This window comes from Dipteris shenzhenensis, chromosome 24 (assembly GCF_047967505.1).
Source record: "Dipteris shenzhenensis isolate YYH24624 ecotype China chromosome 24, Dip_SZ_1.0, whole genome shotgun sequence".
Classification (NCBI taxonomy): Eukaryota; Viridiplantae; Streptophyta; class Polypodiopsida; order Gleicheniales; family Dipteridaceae; genus Dipteris; species Dipteris shenzhenensis.
The window spans coordinates 52,495,702-52,510,144 of NC_141619.1; the positions used below are offsets into that span (position 1 = coordinate 52,495,702).

General features: G+C 43.1%; 1 protein-coding gene across 1 annotated transcript; it reads left to right on the forward strand.

Annotated features, from left to right (window-relative positions):
* Positions 1–7,710: 7,710 nt before the first annotated feature.
* Positions 7,711–9,608, forward strand: LOC147886759 (uncharacterized). Its single transcript, XM_087395825.1, has 3 exons — positions 7,711–8,057; positions 8,197–8,263; positions 8,467–9,608. The coding sequence occupies exons 1-3, from the start codon at positions 7,923–7,925 to the stop codon at positions 9,543–9,545; spliced, it is 1,281 nt and encodes a 426-aa protein (XP_087251951.1). The 5' UTR covers positions 7,711–7,922; the 3' UTR covers positions 9,546–9,608.
* Positions 9,609–14,443: the final 4,835 nt, after the last annotated feature.

Below are 14,443 nucleotides of genomic sequence, written 5' to 3' on the forward strand. Positions count from 1 at the left end.
AAAGATGGGATCAGGAAGGACTACTCCAAGCTCAAAGATCTTATGATGGCAATGTGGATCCCTAAGCATCATCAACATGGAAGCCCACTGTCTTGTGGTGTATCATGGCCAGCTTCACCCCTCTAGAGCCACAAAAATAAGAGGAGAGATCTGAAAGGTTTGAGTCTACAACACTAACCTACTCCTAAAAAGGGAGTTGTAACACAAGAACCTACTGCAAGCTCCACAAGGGACAAGACAATACTAGTTCAAGGCCTCCATCAGTTTTCCCAGGAAGAAATGCAGACCCACTCCTTCAGTACGACATTCAATCAACTCCATTACAGTAGACCCACAGGAAACTACTCATAAAAATGGAGTAGATCTTGAAGAACTTGCTATACAACAAAAGAGACTGGAGCCCTTCACAACACATTGCTACCATGGAAGAAGCTTCTCACCCAACAAAGGTCTGGAGCTAGTCAAAGACACATTAACCCCCAATATCCCAAGGCACTCCTCCACATATAGAACAAGTGATCCTACTCCAACAGCTCTACAGGATGAGTTTGGTTCCAAGGTGACTCTAATGACAAAAAAAAGGGGTTTGTATGAGTTTCTTGTGATCCTCAAAGATTTGTTTCCACTTTCATTTAGTAACCTTTCATTAGCTGACTCTAACTCTCTCTCCTCTTTTTATTTGTTCTTATTATTCTTCTTTTTTATGCTTAACCCTAGTACCCACTTAACTATTTGAGCCTTCCCAATGTCATATCAGTTTTAACTTAGAGGACTTTCCTAGAACCCAAAATGCAATAAACCTCTTCGGCTATAGTCCTCATTTTAGGGGTTTGTATGGTGTATTATCAGATAATCTAAATTTGATGACTCAGACAAAGCCCTCAATTAAATCTAATCCATAAATTTGATTTTTAAAGAACTTCAAAGCAGAGAAGCAAGGAAAAATGTCATGCAAAACTTTAGACTGACAAGCATGGCAGGTCAAAGACATAGTCTGATGAGAATCCAATAAAAGTTCCACTCAAATCAAATATGGCACTTAAGGAGGAGAACGAGAATACATTGTACTTACTATGCTAACCCTAACACCACTAGGATCTTACATCAATCCCTACTAACGCCTTCTCCCTACTAATTAACACCTTAGATTTTTCTCTTTCTTTGAAAGGTCACAAGTACTCATCTATAATCCATCCACCTAATGTCTAACCATTGCAATCAATCAAGCAGTGCCATGCCAATCTACCTGATGCAATATCCATCTTTCTAGCAACAGTTCTGCCTATGAAGTACTGCAAATGGCAAAAATTCACACAGGTACTCACTAGGAATGATATTCACCCGACAACAAACCAACAACCATGACCTTTGCACGATCCATGAGACTAGATCAAGAACAGGAAGGGAGGCATGTTAACTACGTTAGTTGGTGGCAATGTAGTGGCAAGTCCATAGAGCTAAGATTGTGCCTTGGAGCCAAATAGGCCCAAGTTGATTGTAAATAATAAGGAAAGAGAGTGGTATAAAGATATTAGGGTTGGCCCTACCTTCAAAAGGTTACATGTATAAAGGCCAAGTGGTTGACTTTAGTCTTCATTGTTGGATGCACAAGTTTGGAATACAAGCTCCCTCTTCTTGTTTTTGGGTGTTCTGTTGTTTCCTTTGTAGTGCCTTTGTGTTTGCCACTCCATCCCCATTCATTCTCCTCTTCTCCTCCCCTTCTCCCTCTCTTCTCCCCTCTTCCCTTTCCCTCCTTCTCTCATGGAAACTTCATTAAGTCAACATTGAAGAATGGGTTCTTAATAAGCCCAATAGATGGAGAAGACTCAAGGCTAATTGAGTAGGCAACTAAAAAGTGATTCTCAACTATTTCCTCTATCCTAACTCAATTTCCCCTCAAACAAACCAATTAATTAATCAAATTTTTTCAAAAGGGAGAGTCATTCTCCATATTCCAAAAAGGGGGAAATGGCACTAGTGCCACTCTCGATATCCAAAGGGGTGAATGGCACTATTACCATTCTCCATAATCTCAAGTGGAGAATGGCACTATTGCCACTCTCCATATCCTAAAGGGGAGAATGACACTGTTGCCATTCTCCCATTTGGGATATGGAGAATGGAACTAGTACTATTCTCCCTATGAGGTTGGACAAATGCACTAGTGCCATTGCCTCCTTTCAGAGATGAAGAATGGCAATAGTGTCATTATTCTTATGAGTTTAGGGAGAATGGCACTAGTTCCATTCTCCTCGTGGGAATATGGAGAGGCTATGGAGAAATGCACTGGCATTTTGAGAATGGCACTACTGTCATTATTTTTATGAGTTTAGGGAGAATGGCACTAGTTCCATTCTCCTTCAGGGAACATGGAGAGTGGCACTAGATACATTCTAGGGTTTTTGGTTGCCAACCTCTTGCTAGTCCTATCTTCAATCATCTACGATCCCTTCTCTACCCATCTCTAAGCCAGTTAGGACTGCTTTGATATTCTTGTTTCCACCTTTGAAACTCTAAGGCAATAGTTTTCAGCTTAGGCATGTAAGAGATCTTGTGCAAAACTAAATTTGAGTAAAGGGACAGAGTACTACTTAGCTTCCTCCAAGTAATTTCTCCTACAACCAAGGTAATCCAACCAACATGGACGAATCTCAACGTCATACTCTATAATGCCACACTAACACCATGACTCAGGAGACATATAAGGGCCACCTCAACACTCTAGCTGCATTAGCTTGGCAATCCACCTACAACCAAAACATATTTAAAAATGGATAATTGATTGACATTATGTGCTTTGAATTCTCCAAATATGGTTTGGCAAAACATTCATACCTGCATACTAGACGTTGCACAATCATAACAATCTCTAGTTTTGCTTATCATAATTGAAGGAACTCTTCTTTTTGTTTTTTGTCGGCTTTTATTATTAAGGTGGATAAAAACCATTACAACAATATCGGATGACTTACAAGCATACTTCTATGCCCCTCTGCAGCACATTATATCATTGAAACACTCAACTCCCATCACCTACCCCCCACTAGTTGATCCATACAACTCATAGACGTGAACCAAAGTATGAGGGAAACATTTTAACAAGCTCCTAGAGTGACCTCCTCCTTACAGCCTACCCCCACCCCTTCCTTAAAAACCAAATTCTTATGAACCATCTAAATACCAAGGAATGTTGCTGCTAGAGTATACGGCCAGCATGCACACAACATAGAAGGCAACCCCTTAGTTTCCACCAAAAGGACCAACCAACATTTAGCACCTAAGTTGAACTTCCCCATGAGCCCAATTGCCCTTATGGCACCCGCAATCCTGCTCCACACCATTTTTGCAATAACACATGACCTAAATAAATGAGACAACTCTTCAAAAGCATGCCCACATAATGGACAACATGGATTAATATCTTTCCACCTGGCAATTCTGTTTCTGAGGGAAGCCCCATATGCAATGCCTTCCACAACATAAAGCTAGATTTTCCAATCCTACAACCCATCCAAATGTGTCTCACCATGTTTATCCACCATTTAGGTGACCTCCTCATCTTCCATTTAGCATTCAAATGTCCATACATAGTCCTGCCACAGCATCAACCTCCTATAAACACTCCTTGCCAAAATTTTCCTATAAACACTCTTTGCTGAAATTTTCCTCAAAGTAACCTTCTCCACGTACCTTCCAAGACAGAGATAGAACACAGTTAGAGGGCCAACCCTCTAGGATACTAGCCAGCACAGGCATAATCAAAGCCTCCCCCCCTCATTTAACCTGTATTGCTCCACAAGACGCCACACAAGGATCAAGTCTACTACTACTCATCTCCTATCCCACAATTGCATCCATGACATCAACCCTTTGTTGTGCATGCTCCTAGCCCAAGGTAAATCTCGAACATATTTTTTCATACTGTGACATATTCTTCCACATCCCCGCTCCCCTACTCATACCCTTCTCAGCAAACCACTTCACACACTCCACCTACGATGGCCCACCCTCAAAGATTAATGGGCAACCATTTTGATAAAGGAGCACCATTTTTCAAATTTGCATCCCAAACTCCCATCCCACCCCCTACTTTCGAGGCTTTCAGTGCCTCCCACCACGGGACATAATGCCATCTCCTACTCTCCCCATCTACCAACCATAGACATGCCCTAAATGATCTCTCAACCTCCATCTCGTGGGATTTATTAAACCTCCAGATGGATGCTACATAAGTAGTCGACGCAAATAAGATATGACATGCTTCAACATCAATACCCTAGGATTTCAACTAAGCATAGCGCCACCCTACTATTTTAACTTCAACCTGATCTTTTCCTTGAACCAGTCAAAACGCTGCTTGAGTGTGATCCCAACCATAAAACGCCCTTGTGTAATGGAACACAAAAGAACAAACTTTATGGGTCAAAGCAAAAATCACAAGGCAAGCTGAAATCAAGCACACTAAGCATCTTTTTAGCTTCCTTATGTTATGGTTAGTTATTAGCCAATCAAGTATCTGCTCCAATTCGTTAATCTTACCTTCAGCAAGGCCAGTTGTAATAAATTCTTGCCTACCCTAGACTTGGTTGTAAATACAATTGATTAAAAGAGCAACTCACAATGTCCCACTACTATAAACTTGCAAAAATTCTTAAAAGCTAAACTTTGGCCGCTAGCTGGGCAAAATTTTTGGTAGCCAAATCCCATTCAGCACTACCACCGTACATCATTATTGCTACATGAGAGTGCCCATAATCTTGTGCTATTTGTACTAAACTCATGACTCGCACATCATGTAAAGCCTTCAAATATAGCAATGGCAAGTAGCATGAAAATGTGTTCTAGCAATGTCAACTATCAAAGACACCTTTGCTCTAGCAATGTGTGGATGGTTCTTCATACCTTTTCTAGCTCTTTAGATGGATGGGAAGCTACTACTACTTGTTCTATGTGATAGTATCTGCTATCTTGCTTCTACATGAGCCCTTTACAAGCCCAAATAATTACAAATACATGTTGATCTAGAGGGAGAAGTGCATTACAGTATTGACAATAGTCTTACATATTCATATCCCATGCAAGTTGCCAAGAATTCAAGTGAAAGTGCTCTTCAATCACACATGTAGATATTGTCGATGTGGATGATTCAAGTAAAGATGATGAGATTGATCTCCTCACACCACTATAGGACAACACAAATGACAATATTATGATACCATTGGATGCACTTCCAAAGATTTCTATAAAGTTTCTAGATAAAAATGCTCAAGAGAATCCAATATCATTGCAATTATTAAGCTAAAGTATGCATTGACCATTTTAGGGAAGCTGACTACTAGAATCTATAATGACAATTTTGTGTTTGAGCTATTTAGCACCAACTTGACAAGTTGTAGGAATGGAGGGGATGGAGCAAAATATGATGGTCACATCTAGACAAGGGTTGTGACAAGCCATGTTGCATTTGGCAGTGTTGTTTTAGTTTCCTATTACACAGAAGTGTTTGGATGTTGCTTCTTGCCTCAATTTGAATAAGGGCTGTATGAATAATCCTATTTTCAAAAGGTCTCTTATATGAAAAGTGTTTTAGCATGCCATTTTTGCAAGAAAGCTGTCAAATGCATTGGTGCATCTTCATCTTCTATGTATTATGTCATGCCGTTGATACTTTCCTTCACAAGATTGCATGCATGAGGTCTGTTAGATATGCTCAATGCCCCACCCTCCTGGTAACCACCAGTGGTCCAAGGTGCTCAAGTTGTAAGGCCCCCATATGAGGAGAAGCCATGTGTAAGCCCGGGACACTGGATGGATCCTAACTTGCATGTCAGATGAGGTCTATCAATGAGACCGTTGATTGTAGAAAGGTGATTGTGTGGGAGCCTCTTATTCTTGTTAGGGCCTGGGACCAACTAGTCCCCCTAGTGGGGGTTCGGGGGCGAGAGCCCCCGAGGCAATGGTATAGGAAATATTCTCTGAATATTCCATGGACGACTAGTCGGTTCCACTGACTAGGTTGACTGGTCGGCTTCACCGACTAGGTTGACTGGCCGGTTCCACTGACTACGTTGATCCGACTACCACCCTCATAGCTATAAAGAGGCGACCTCCCCAGTCCATTGTACCAGATCAGATCTTCTAGCTAGTAGCTCTTCACCTAGTATCTATCTAGATCGCCATCTAAGCTCCACTATGGAAGTGCACGGGTGGATGGAGCCATCATCTGTACTATATCAGTATTGAAGGAAAATTTTGTTCATCTCCAGTTTGCTATGTACTCTCTATTCTTTGTTCAATTTCTGTTCCGCTGCGTCGTGTAATTTAACAAGGTCCAGGATTGAACGTCTAGATAAAACATGAACAAGGTACATTAGTGGAGCATGTCATAAAGTCAAACAAGAGTAATGGCCTACTTAAAGTTCAAAAAGGCAAATAAGAAGGATCTAATTGAGGACATGGTGCTCAATGAACCTCTTTGGAGAGTGTAACTTCTTGGATGCATTGGTGCCATTAGCACAAACCAAATATAATATTTTAGGAAATATTCATAGTTTTAATTTTTGCTTTTCCTTGTGCTTGTTATTAAAAGCAATGAAAAGCCTCTCATAATCACATGATGAGCATGTTATAATCGCGATATACTCTCATAAAAACATGCACGCAAAAGGAGCAAAGAGACCTCTTAATGAAATATGTAGTGCAAGCTGACCATTGAGGACTGCTCATAATTTCAAACAAGAGTGCAGAGTGCACGTGGGCACCGCCTCCTAGTATAGTGGTAAAGTGGGTGCTTTTGGATGCAAAGATGATTTTTTTAGTGTGTTGGGCAATTAAAAGGCAATTTTAGCCTTGAAGGTAAAAACAATCTCCATGGAAGGTAGGCACAAGTCAATTAACCTTTTAAACATTAGGAGGACTTGAAATTCATGAAGGAGAATCCAATTCTCTAGCATAGAACTACCATTGGCAAGTAGTTTGGTTTTTTCCCACCACACTCTCATGACCCATGTTGCCAGCAACTGCAGGCCAGTCATGAAGGAGAATCGAATTCTCCAACATAAAACTACCATTGGCAAGTACTTTGGCTCATGGCCCATGTTGCTAGGCAACAGCAAACATCCAATGAGATTCCAACAAGGGTAGCTAGCTCAGCTCTACCACTGCTCCTCATAAATGGCAAGTACTCAATAAGAAAGAGAGAATGGATTTTGGAAGTTTCGAGTGAAATTGTCATGTCAGCATTTAGCCGATTCAGGTCCGAAAAGGGAGGGTACAAAGGGAACCAATAAAAAAACGACACGTGCAACTAGATCTTTAACAATTAGTTTAGGCTAAGAAAGCTATGGACCTTTAGGGCAGGCCAAAATATCTAAAGCCGGCATCCAACGGCTGGGCCAGCCCGTCGAGGATCGGACGGCGGAAATGGAGACACGTGCCGCGCGACCATGGTGCAATCTAAGATAGATTTGAAGGCTGGATGAGCCGGTAGAAGATCCAACGGTGGAGAGAGAGAAACGTGCCGAGCTACCGTGGTGCGATCTAAGATAGGTTCGGGGAGGGAAAGGACGGTGGAGATGAAAGGAAGGAGGTTCGGGAGGAGGCTTGGGGAACCGAGCCTGAGGCTTGGGGAGCCGAGCCTGAGGCATGGGCAGTCGTCTTCTTCGCAGGATATACTAAGTGCAAAATTTGAAAGATTTGCTATTGCAAAGCTTCTGCGAGAGCTCGATTTTGGGTGCTTTGATCGATTTTTCTTGCTTGATCGATTTGCTTGTTTGATCGATTGTTCAGTCCCTTCGTTGATCCCTTAGCTCGCTTGCTTTTGTTGCTTCCATTCTTCTCCTTCTCCCTTTTTAGGGTTTCTCAGGTCTGTCTCACATTGCTTGCTTCTCTTTGCCTTCTGCTTATCCTTCTTTCTCTCCCCCATGGCCTCCCCCGCTGCCCTCCCTGTCTTCGATGCCCCTTTCTCTCATGTCGCCCCCAAACCTAGCCCCTGCGGCGACTGGAATTCCCCTAGGCCCGAGATTCTCCACATTAAGGATGCCAGTAAGCGCAAAAGGGTAAGTGCTTCGCCAACGGCCGAGCTTAGCATAGACGATGGACAGAGTAGGTGGAGCGCTTGCATTCTCTCCCGGTTGTCGTTAGAGGAATGGGAAACGAATCGAAACGCTCACGCACAGACTTGGCGTGGTGAAGCAGGTGAACAGGAATGCCAGGCTTAGGCAATGCAAGCTTGATGCGCGTCGGGAGCAATGGCTTTCTCAGGGTGAGTAAAAAAACATGCAAGTCAATCTAGGCAGGCAGCGAGCTTAGATGCATGCGAAAGGGGAACCATCCGGATATCGTTAGGGGTTTACATAGGAAAAACTGTTTTCTGTTCCGTTAGTTGGGATTTGGAATGCAGGAAGATGAATGAGGTGGTTATTTTTGAAAATATGGCATCACATGGAAAGTGTCTGGTGGACGCAGTGACGGGTAAACATGGCAAAGCTGGTCAGGAACCACACGCCGAGGGTTCGCATGCGGAGGAAAACAAGGATAGTCCGGGAGAAGTTTCGCATCCTGATGATCATCTTCTGAGTCCCACAGTTGGGGGGACGGAGTCGAAACTCTTCTGTTTGGACGCTACCGAGAGAATGGATTCTCCATCCCGCTCTCACCTGTGGATCAAACACCCCGATAATTGCGAAATAGAGGATCCCAAGCATGATTTTTTGGGCAAGTCGGAGGATCCAGGCCTTTCCACTGCAAAAAGTTGCTTGTCTGACGGCTGTGGAGGTGACTCGTCGCCGAAATATTGTGATGACAAAAGTCCAAAGAGCAAAGTGACGAGGCTGGGAGGGGATTTTGCAGGAGGCAGAGGCAGGTCCTCGAGTAACCTTGAGAAAGAGTGTTCTAAGACGGGGGGGAAGAGGGAAGAAGGGACAGAGAATGGCAATCCCGCCAGGTCGAGTGGTGCCTCTTGCAGGAACGTAGGGGATGGTCTCGATTCGGAGGATGATTGGGAGGCTGCTGCGGATGCGTTAGAGTTGCATCCCTCGCCAGACAAAGTGTCAAGCACAGGTCGATCTCAATTGCCCGAGGTGGAGGAAGAGGAAAGCCTTAGCTCGCAGCATCTAATTGCCAGTATCCCGGAGCTTAATTCGAAGCCTGATGACAGCCAAAAGCCAAGTCTACAGAAAGGAGTTTCACTCAGTGCCAATGGGAGGGCGTGGAGACTAGATGACGCCTCCCGGCCAGCTTCCCTTCCTAGCCTCAATAAACAGAGCAGCCTTCCTGCATACTCTACTTCTCAACAGCAGTGGTCTCCTCACAAGATTTCACGAGATTCGCCTCCAGTTCCACTACAGTGCCCCATATGTACGGAAGAGCTGGACAGTACGGATTCGTCTTTCAACCCTTGCCCTTGTGGATTCCGGCTCTGTTTGTTCTGTCACCACAGGATTGCTTCCGAGGATGGCCGATGTCCTGGCTGTAGAAAATTTTATAACAATGATTTATCTGCTTCGAAGCCTGCCTCTTCCGCAGGCCGTTATAGCATCGTGTAAAGATATCAGTAGCTTTTTACCTCATAACTTATGCAATCGTTGGATACGGCTCTCTTGATTAAATTTGCAGTAGTATGCTCTCTGTAGGTCGTTAACGCTCAGTTACTCACTTATGTAAATCGTAACGTGGGCTTGTGAACTCGACGGGTGAAGGTGACGTTTTTTTGTTCGGATTATGTTCTGTCATCGGTTGTAGAATTGTTTAACGATAACTACGATCCTATTCTGGACAGAGAGCTCTCGGTTTTTGTTTGTAAAAGACAGGGTCGGGTTGCTTTCCAGGGGAATAATTCCGAGGATATACAGAGGGGGCAAATCATTTTTCGAATTTATCTACAGGCATTTTGTTAAAATTGTTGTGCTTTCGACTTTATGATTTATATTACCGTCAAAAGAAAATTTGGAGCTTGCATGTTTGTCTTTCCTTGCAAGGTCTGCCCTTCCCCTTACAGGAAAATGCGTGCTATTGTATGATGGTTCTCCTCTGTACTGCTAGTAACCATGCCAAAGTCTGCAGTTTACATCTGGAGTTGTATGAATATAAATTGTCTCTGTGTCGTATTGTTATGCATGCAACTTACCCCTACTTTTGGGTGCTGATGTTGTATAGGCTTGGATGTCATGGTTTTGTCACATGGTGAAGTTAATGTTCTGGAATTTGCCTGTTTATCGTAGCAGAGTTTCAGCAGTCAGTCCTCTTGCCATAATAACAGACATGCCATCTTTTTCTTGAGAGAGTTGTCCATATTTTTACCATGGTTGATTTGAAGCGTGCCGTTTGAAGCATTCCGTGCCTTTTGGAACACACCTAAACATAAGGTGCTTCTATAAGGCTACCTTTTTAAAAACCCTAAAAACCTTTCCTGATGACGCCGCAACTCCTTCCACATGGCTTTCAGCGTCTCCTTCCCCGCCTCTAACCTCTCTCGACCCACACTCTCCCTCAGCCCCCTCTTTTCGGCCTTGCCGTCTCTCAGCCCTCTCTTGTCCTCTTAACCATCTCGTAACCCTTGCCCTCTTTTCTGCAGCTCTCTCTCATCCGTCGCCCTCTTTCTGCCTTCTCCCAATCTTTCAGCCTCATTGCCCTTTCAGCCCCACTTTCATTCTCAGACCCCCATTATAAGTTTCTTTCATAGTTTCTCTCTCATGGGTTCTTTGCTCTTGATGACCATTTCTGTATGTGGATGTTGCAGGTCATCTATCTATGTCATGTGCTTCTCTACATGTCATGTAAATGTTTTCCGTCCCTTTCTCCCTTTTTCAAATTTCAAATATAATTTTTTTCAAAATCGCACCTTAAAATTTAATAAGCCTTACGAAGCGCGCACCTTATGTGCCTCCCATGCTACACACCTAAACAATGCCAAGGCATTCTTGTGGCTCCCGAATACATCATCTATGCTATACCACAATGCGAAATATTGTGATGAAGTGGGATGTATTGAGATTGCATCATGTGCCTGGTACATGGCTGAGGTAGTTTTTCTAGTTGCCTGTGGAATGCTGATGACAGACTGTTCAGTGTTCCCCAGCTATTTTGAATGCGTGAAGAAAGGGACCTGCTAACAAATTTCCATGTTCTCGGACAGGAATATCCCTGTTCCTTTTACACAACAGTATATTGCTTGGACCCATCAATGTGGATGTATTAATTTTTCTAACCTGGCTTGTGGGATTTCTATATGATTCAGCTTTGCTGCTCCCACCACTGCTTGCTGCCATCATTGCTTCTGACTGTGGCTGGTTGCTGTTCTTCTCCTGCTGCAGTCCTTTTGTGCCAGTTCCTTACACGCTGCTGCAATTGTGTTTGTTAATCTAAATCACAGGGTCTCTCATTACCAAAGTTTTTTTGGTTTAATGCAGAAGAAAACATGTAGAATAGAGAGCAGGCGGCAGGTATGAACAAAACAGAGAGAGAGAGACAGAGACAGAAATCAGTCTACTAATGCCCGGGGAAGACCAAAAGGTCTATGGTACAGCAAAAAAACCCATCTTAGACACCTGCTTAGGGAGAGCCCATAATATCTGAAAACGACCTCTTGTGTGTGTGTGTGTGTGTGAGAGAGAGAGAGAGAGAGAGAGATGATTGTATTAATCTCCTCGAGACCCTATAGGACTAGCGATCACTATCAACAAATAGTGATCTTTTACATCCGGTGAAAGAAAATGCCGTAGACTTGCTATGTAGCTAGTGCTTGTTGAGCTAGCTTGTGTGCTAGTCCAAGTACCTTATTGAACTTCTTTTATAACTTCTAACTTTGTAGCTGGCTGAATTAATAGATTTTTCAGATTGCGTCTGTCGTCATCATATCTTTCTATGATGTGTGCATAGACTCCTTGGGAGTATGTGCTGTTCATTCTGTGGGGAAGATTCTTTCTTCCCTTGGGACCTGCCCCCTTCCCTTTTCCACTTCTCAGTTTGCAAATTAGATGCCTTTTATAAACATTGATATGTCTTCCCCTAGGTACTTTTGCATCCCATAGTTGACAATTGGATTGATTTCCTCTTTGTAGAACTCCCCTAGATCTTGCCTAGCCCTCTATTCTTATATGCATCCTTTGGCATATCAGCAGCTGTTATACCCCATTGACGCTCATCATTTCCTAGAAGCTCCATTGGGAAATGATGCTTGTGACACATCTTAAGACAGTATGTTCTTGGACACTTCGTTATCACCAAGAGTATTTGCATCACAAGCTTAACTCTACTAGAGCACAGTGTGACAATACGACATGTCCTACCATACCAACAAATTCTCCCCCCCGTATCCTACTACCTACACCTACATCCTTGTAGCCTTCCTCTCATCTTGCTTGACATGAACTGAGAGAGAGATGCACATATTGCGAGTATATGTCATTGGGTGTTGTTCTAATTTTGCAGATTAGATGCCTTTTGAACGTTGATGTCTTCCTCAAGCTTTTTTGCATTCCATAGTTGTCCCCAATGGATGAATTTCCTGTTTGTAGAATTGCATTTCCCCCCCCCCCCCGGGTATGCCATAATTTATTAGCATTTTTTATGTCGCTATCCCCATGATTTCACATGCATCCTTGTTATAACTACATCCATTTCATTCTCTCTATGCCATCCTATGATTAGCGTAGCTTGCATTGCCTTGTGTCGTATCTTGTGGCGTCCATCTTCTTAGCCTTATTGAGGTAAGCCATGAATCGGCATAATGCTCCCCTTCTAGAGGTATCTTGCTCTTTCCCAATAGGTCCTAGAAAGCCCAGGTGCCCAAGTTGGGCATCCATAAAGGATCATTGTTTACAAACTTTCTCATTTCCCAAAACCACAGATTGACCTTCTTGCACTTATTTTGAAAGATGACACACATTGTATTAAAAAGGTACAAAAGACCATGGTTATAAAAGGAAGCACGTTCAAGCATCATTGTTGCCATCACTATCATCCTCAATGATTTTTCTCATTGAGATTTGAAGGCGATACCATCTTCATCCTCATCGTTGTCATGTGCTTTTCTTTATGCATCACAAGTGTGAACTCTCCATTAGGATGCCCGCTCATCTTGAGGTCCTCGAGGACCTAATATTGCAAAACTTATTCACAAATTGGAGGACGTCACAACTATGAAAGCCTCCAATAGGTCCCCACGATGTTCGTAAATTGGTGTTAGTAATCGTGGCTCCCTCGCTCGCGAATAAGTAACATAAGGTATAAAGCCTCACTTTCGAAAAATTAACTCCTTAATCATGCTCGAAGCTTCCATTCTGGAAGCTTGTACAGCGGCCCCTGCCTCTCCCCTCTTCTTGCTCCTACCTCTCCCATCTCCTCGCTCCTACAAGCGTCTCTCCCCTCCCTCCTATATTCTTGACGGTTATACCATGGGTAGGCACAATCTTGCTCAGTGGTAATACAGTCCTTTCCAACATCATTTAGATGTCTATTGGTCACTATTTCACTCTCGCCTCCCATTTCTATGAGTTTGCCCTCCCGCTCACCCTTGTTCCGCATCGGATTAACCTTCTTCACCGTAGAATTAAAGCTTCTTCTGTAGAATTCTCCTTCATCTCGCCCTCAGCCTGCACTATCTCTGTCTGCCTCCCTCTCTCTCTCCCTCCCCTCTTCCTCCCTTCTCTCTCCCCCTTCCCCTGTTTCAGTTTTGGAGAGCCTTCACAGCCTTCAGACTCCCTCGTATATATAGCCACCTGAACATTCTGGAGAAAGAGGCTTCTACAAGAAGCCTCCCCCCCACTCCCCCTTCTTTGTTAATCGCGCCTGTTGAATTCGCCTTTGTTACCCCTTTGTCAATCGAGTCTCTTCCGCACGCTAATTATTTAATAGGCCCAAATTCAATGGGTCCCTATTGGCAAAGCATACATGATAATCAAGAGTGAATTCTCCTAATTGAGTGAGTACACATCCAAAATACACATACAAATGGATACATCAATATGCACATGGAACTCAATTTCCTAGGGCTTCTTTTAGCTTTTGAAGTGGGATCCACACTCCTCATTCCATTCGAAGATAGTGAGCTGTTACATGGGTTTTGTTAGGGTGGAAAAATTAAAGATGAATCTTCAGTAGTACCCACGTTCCATGAGCATTTGTACTCCCTTGTAATTATTATGATATAGTAGTTCTAATATTACTGTAATTTTTTATTCATAAGCCACTATCCCATATTAGAATACAATGTGTGAGAGTACCAAACCGTGAGTTGCAAAGGTAGTGCACATGGCTATCTAGAAAGTCACATGAGCATTAGTGTGCACAAAAGGCATCACTTGTAAGTCAACTTATATGCATGTACTATTAACACTTGGTTGTACCATAGAATCCATATAAGAAGCTATAGACTTCCTTCCTGCGACTCATTCCAACATATACTCTCTAAAGGGTAAGGAATAATGGTCCAATTGTGCCTAAA

Excerpts from the sequence above, each read along its gene's own strand:
- LOC147886759 (XM_087395825.1), top strand. The coding sequence starts at position 7,923 with ATGGCCTCCCCCGCTGCCCTCCCTGTCTTCGATGCCCCTTTCTCTCAT. Across the intron at positions 8,058-8,196 it reads ATGCCAGTAAGCGCAAAAGG|GTGAACAGGAATGCCAGGCT; the intron begins GTAAGTGCTTCG and ends GTGGTGAAGCAG. Across the intron at positions 8,264-8,466 it reads GGAGCAATGGCTTTCTCAGG|TGACGGGTAAACATGGCAAA; the intron begins GTGAGTAAAAAA and ends TGGTGGACGCAG.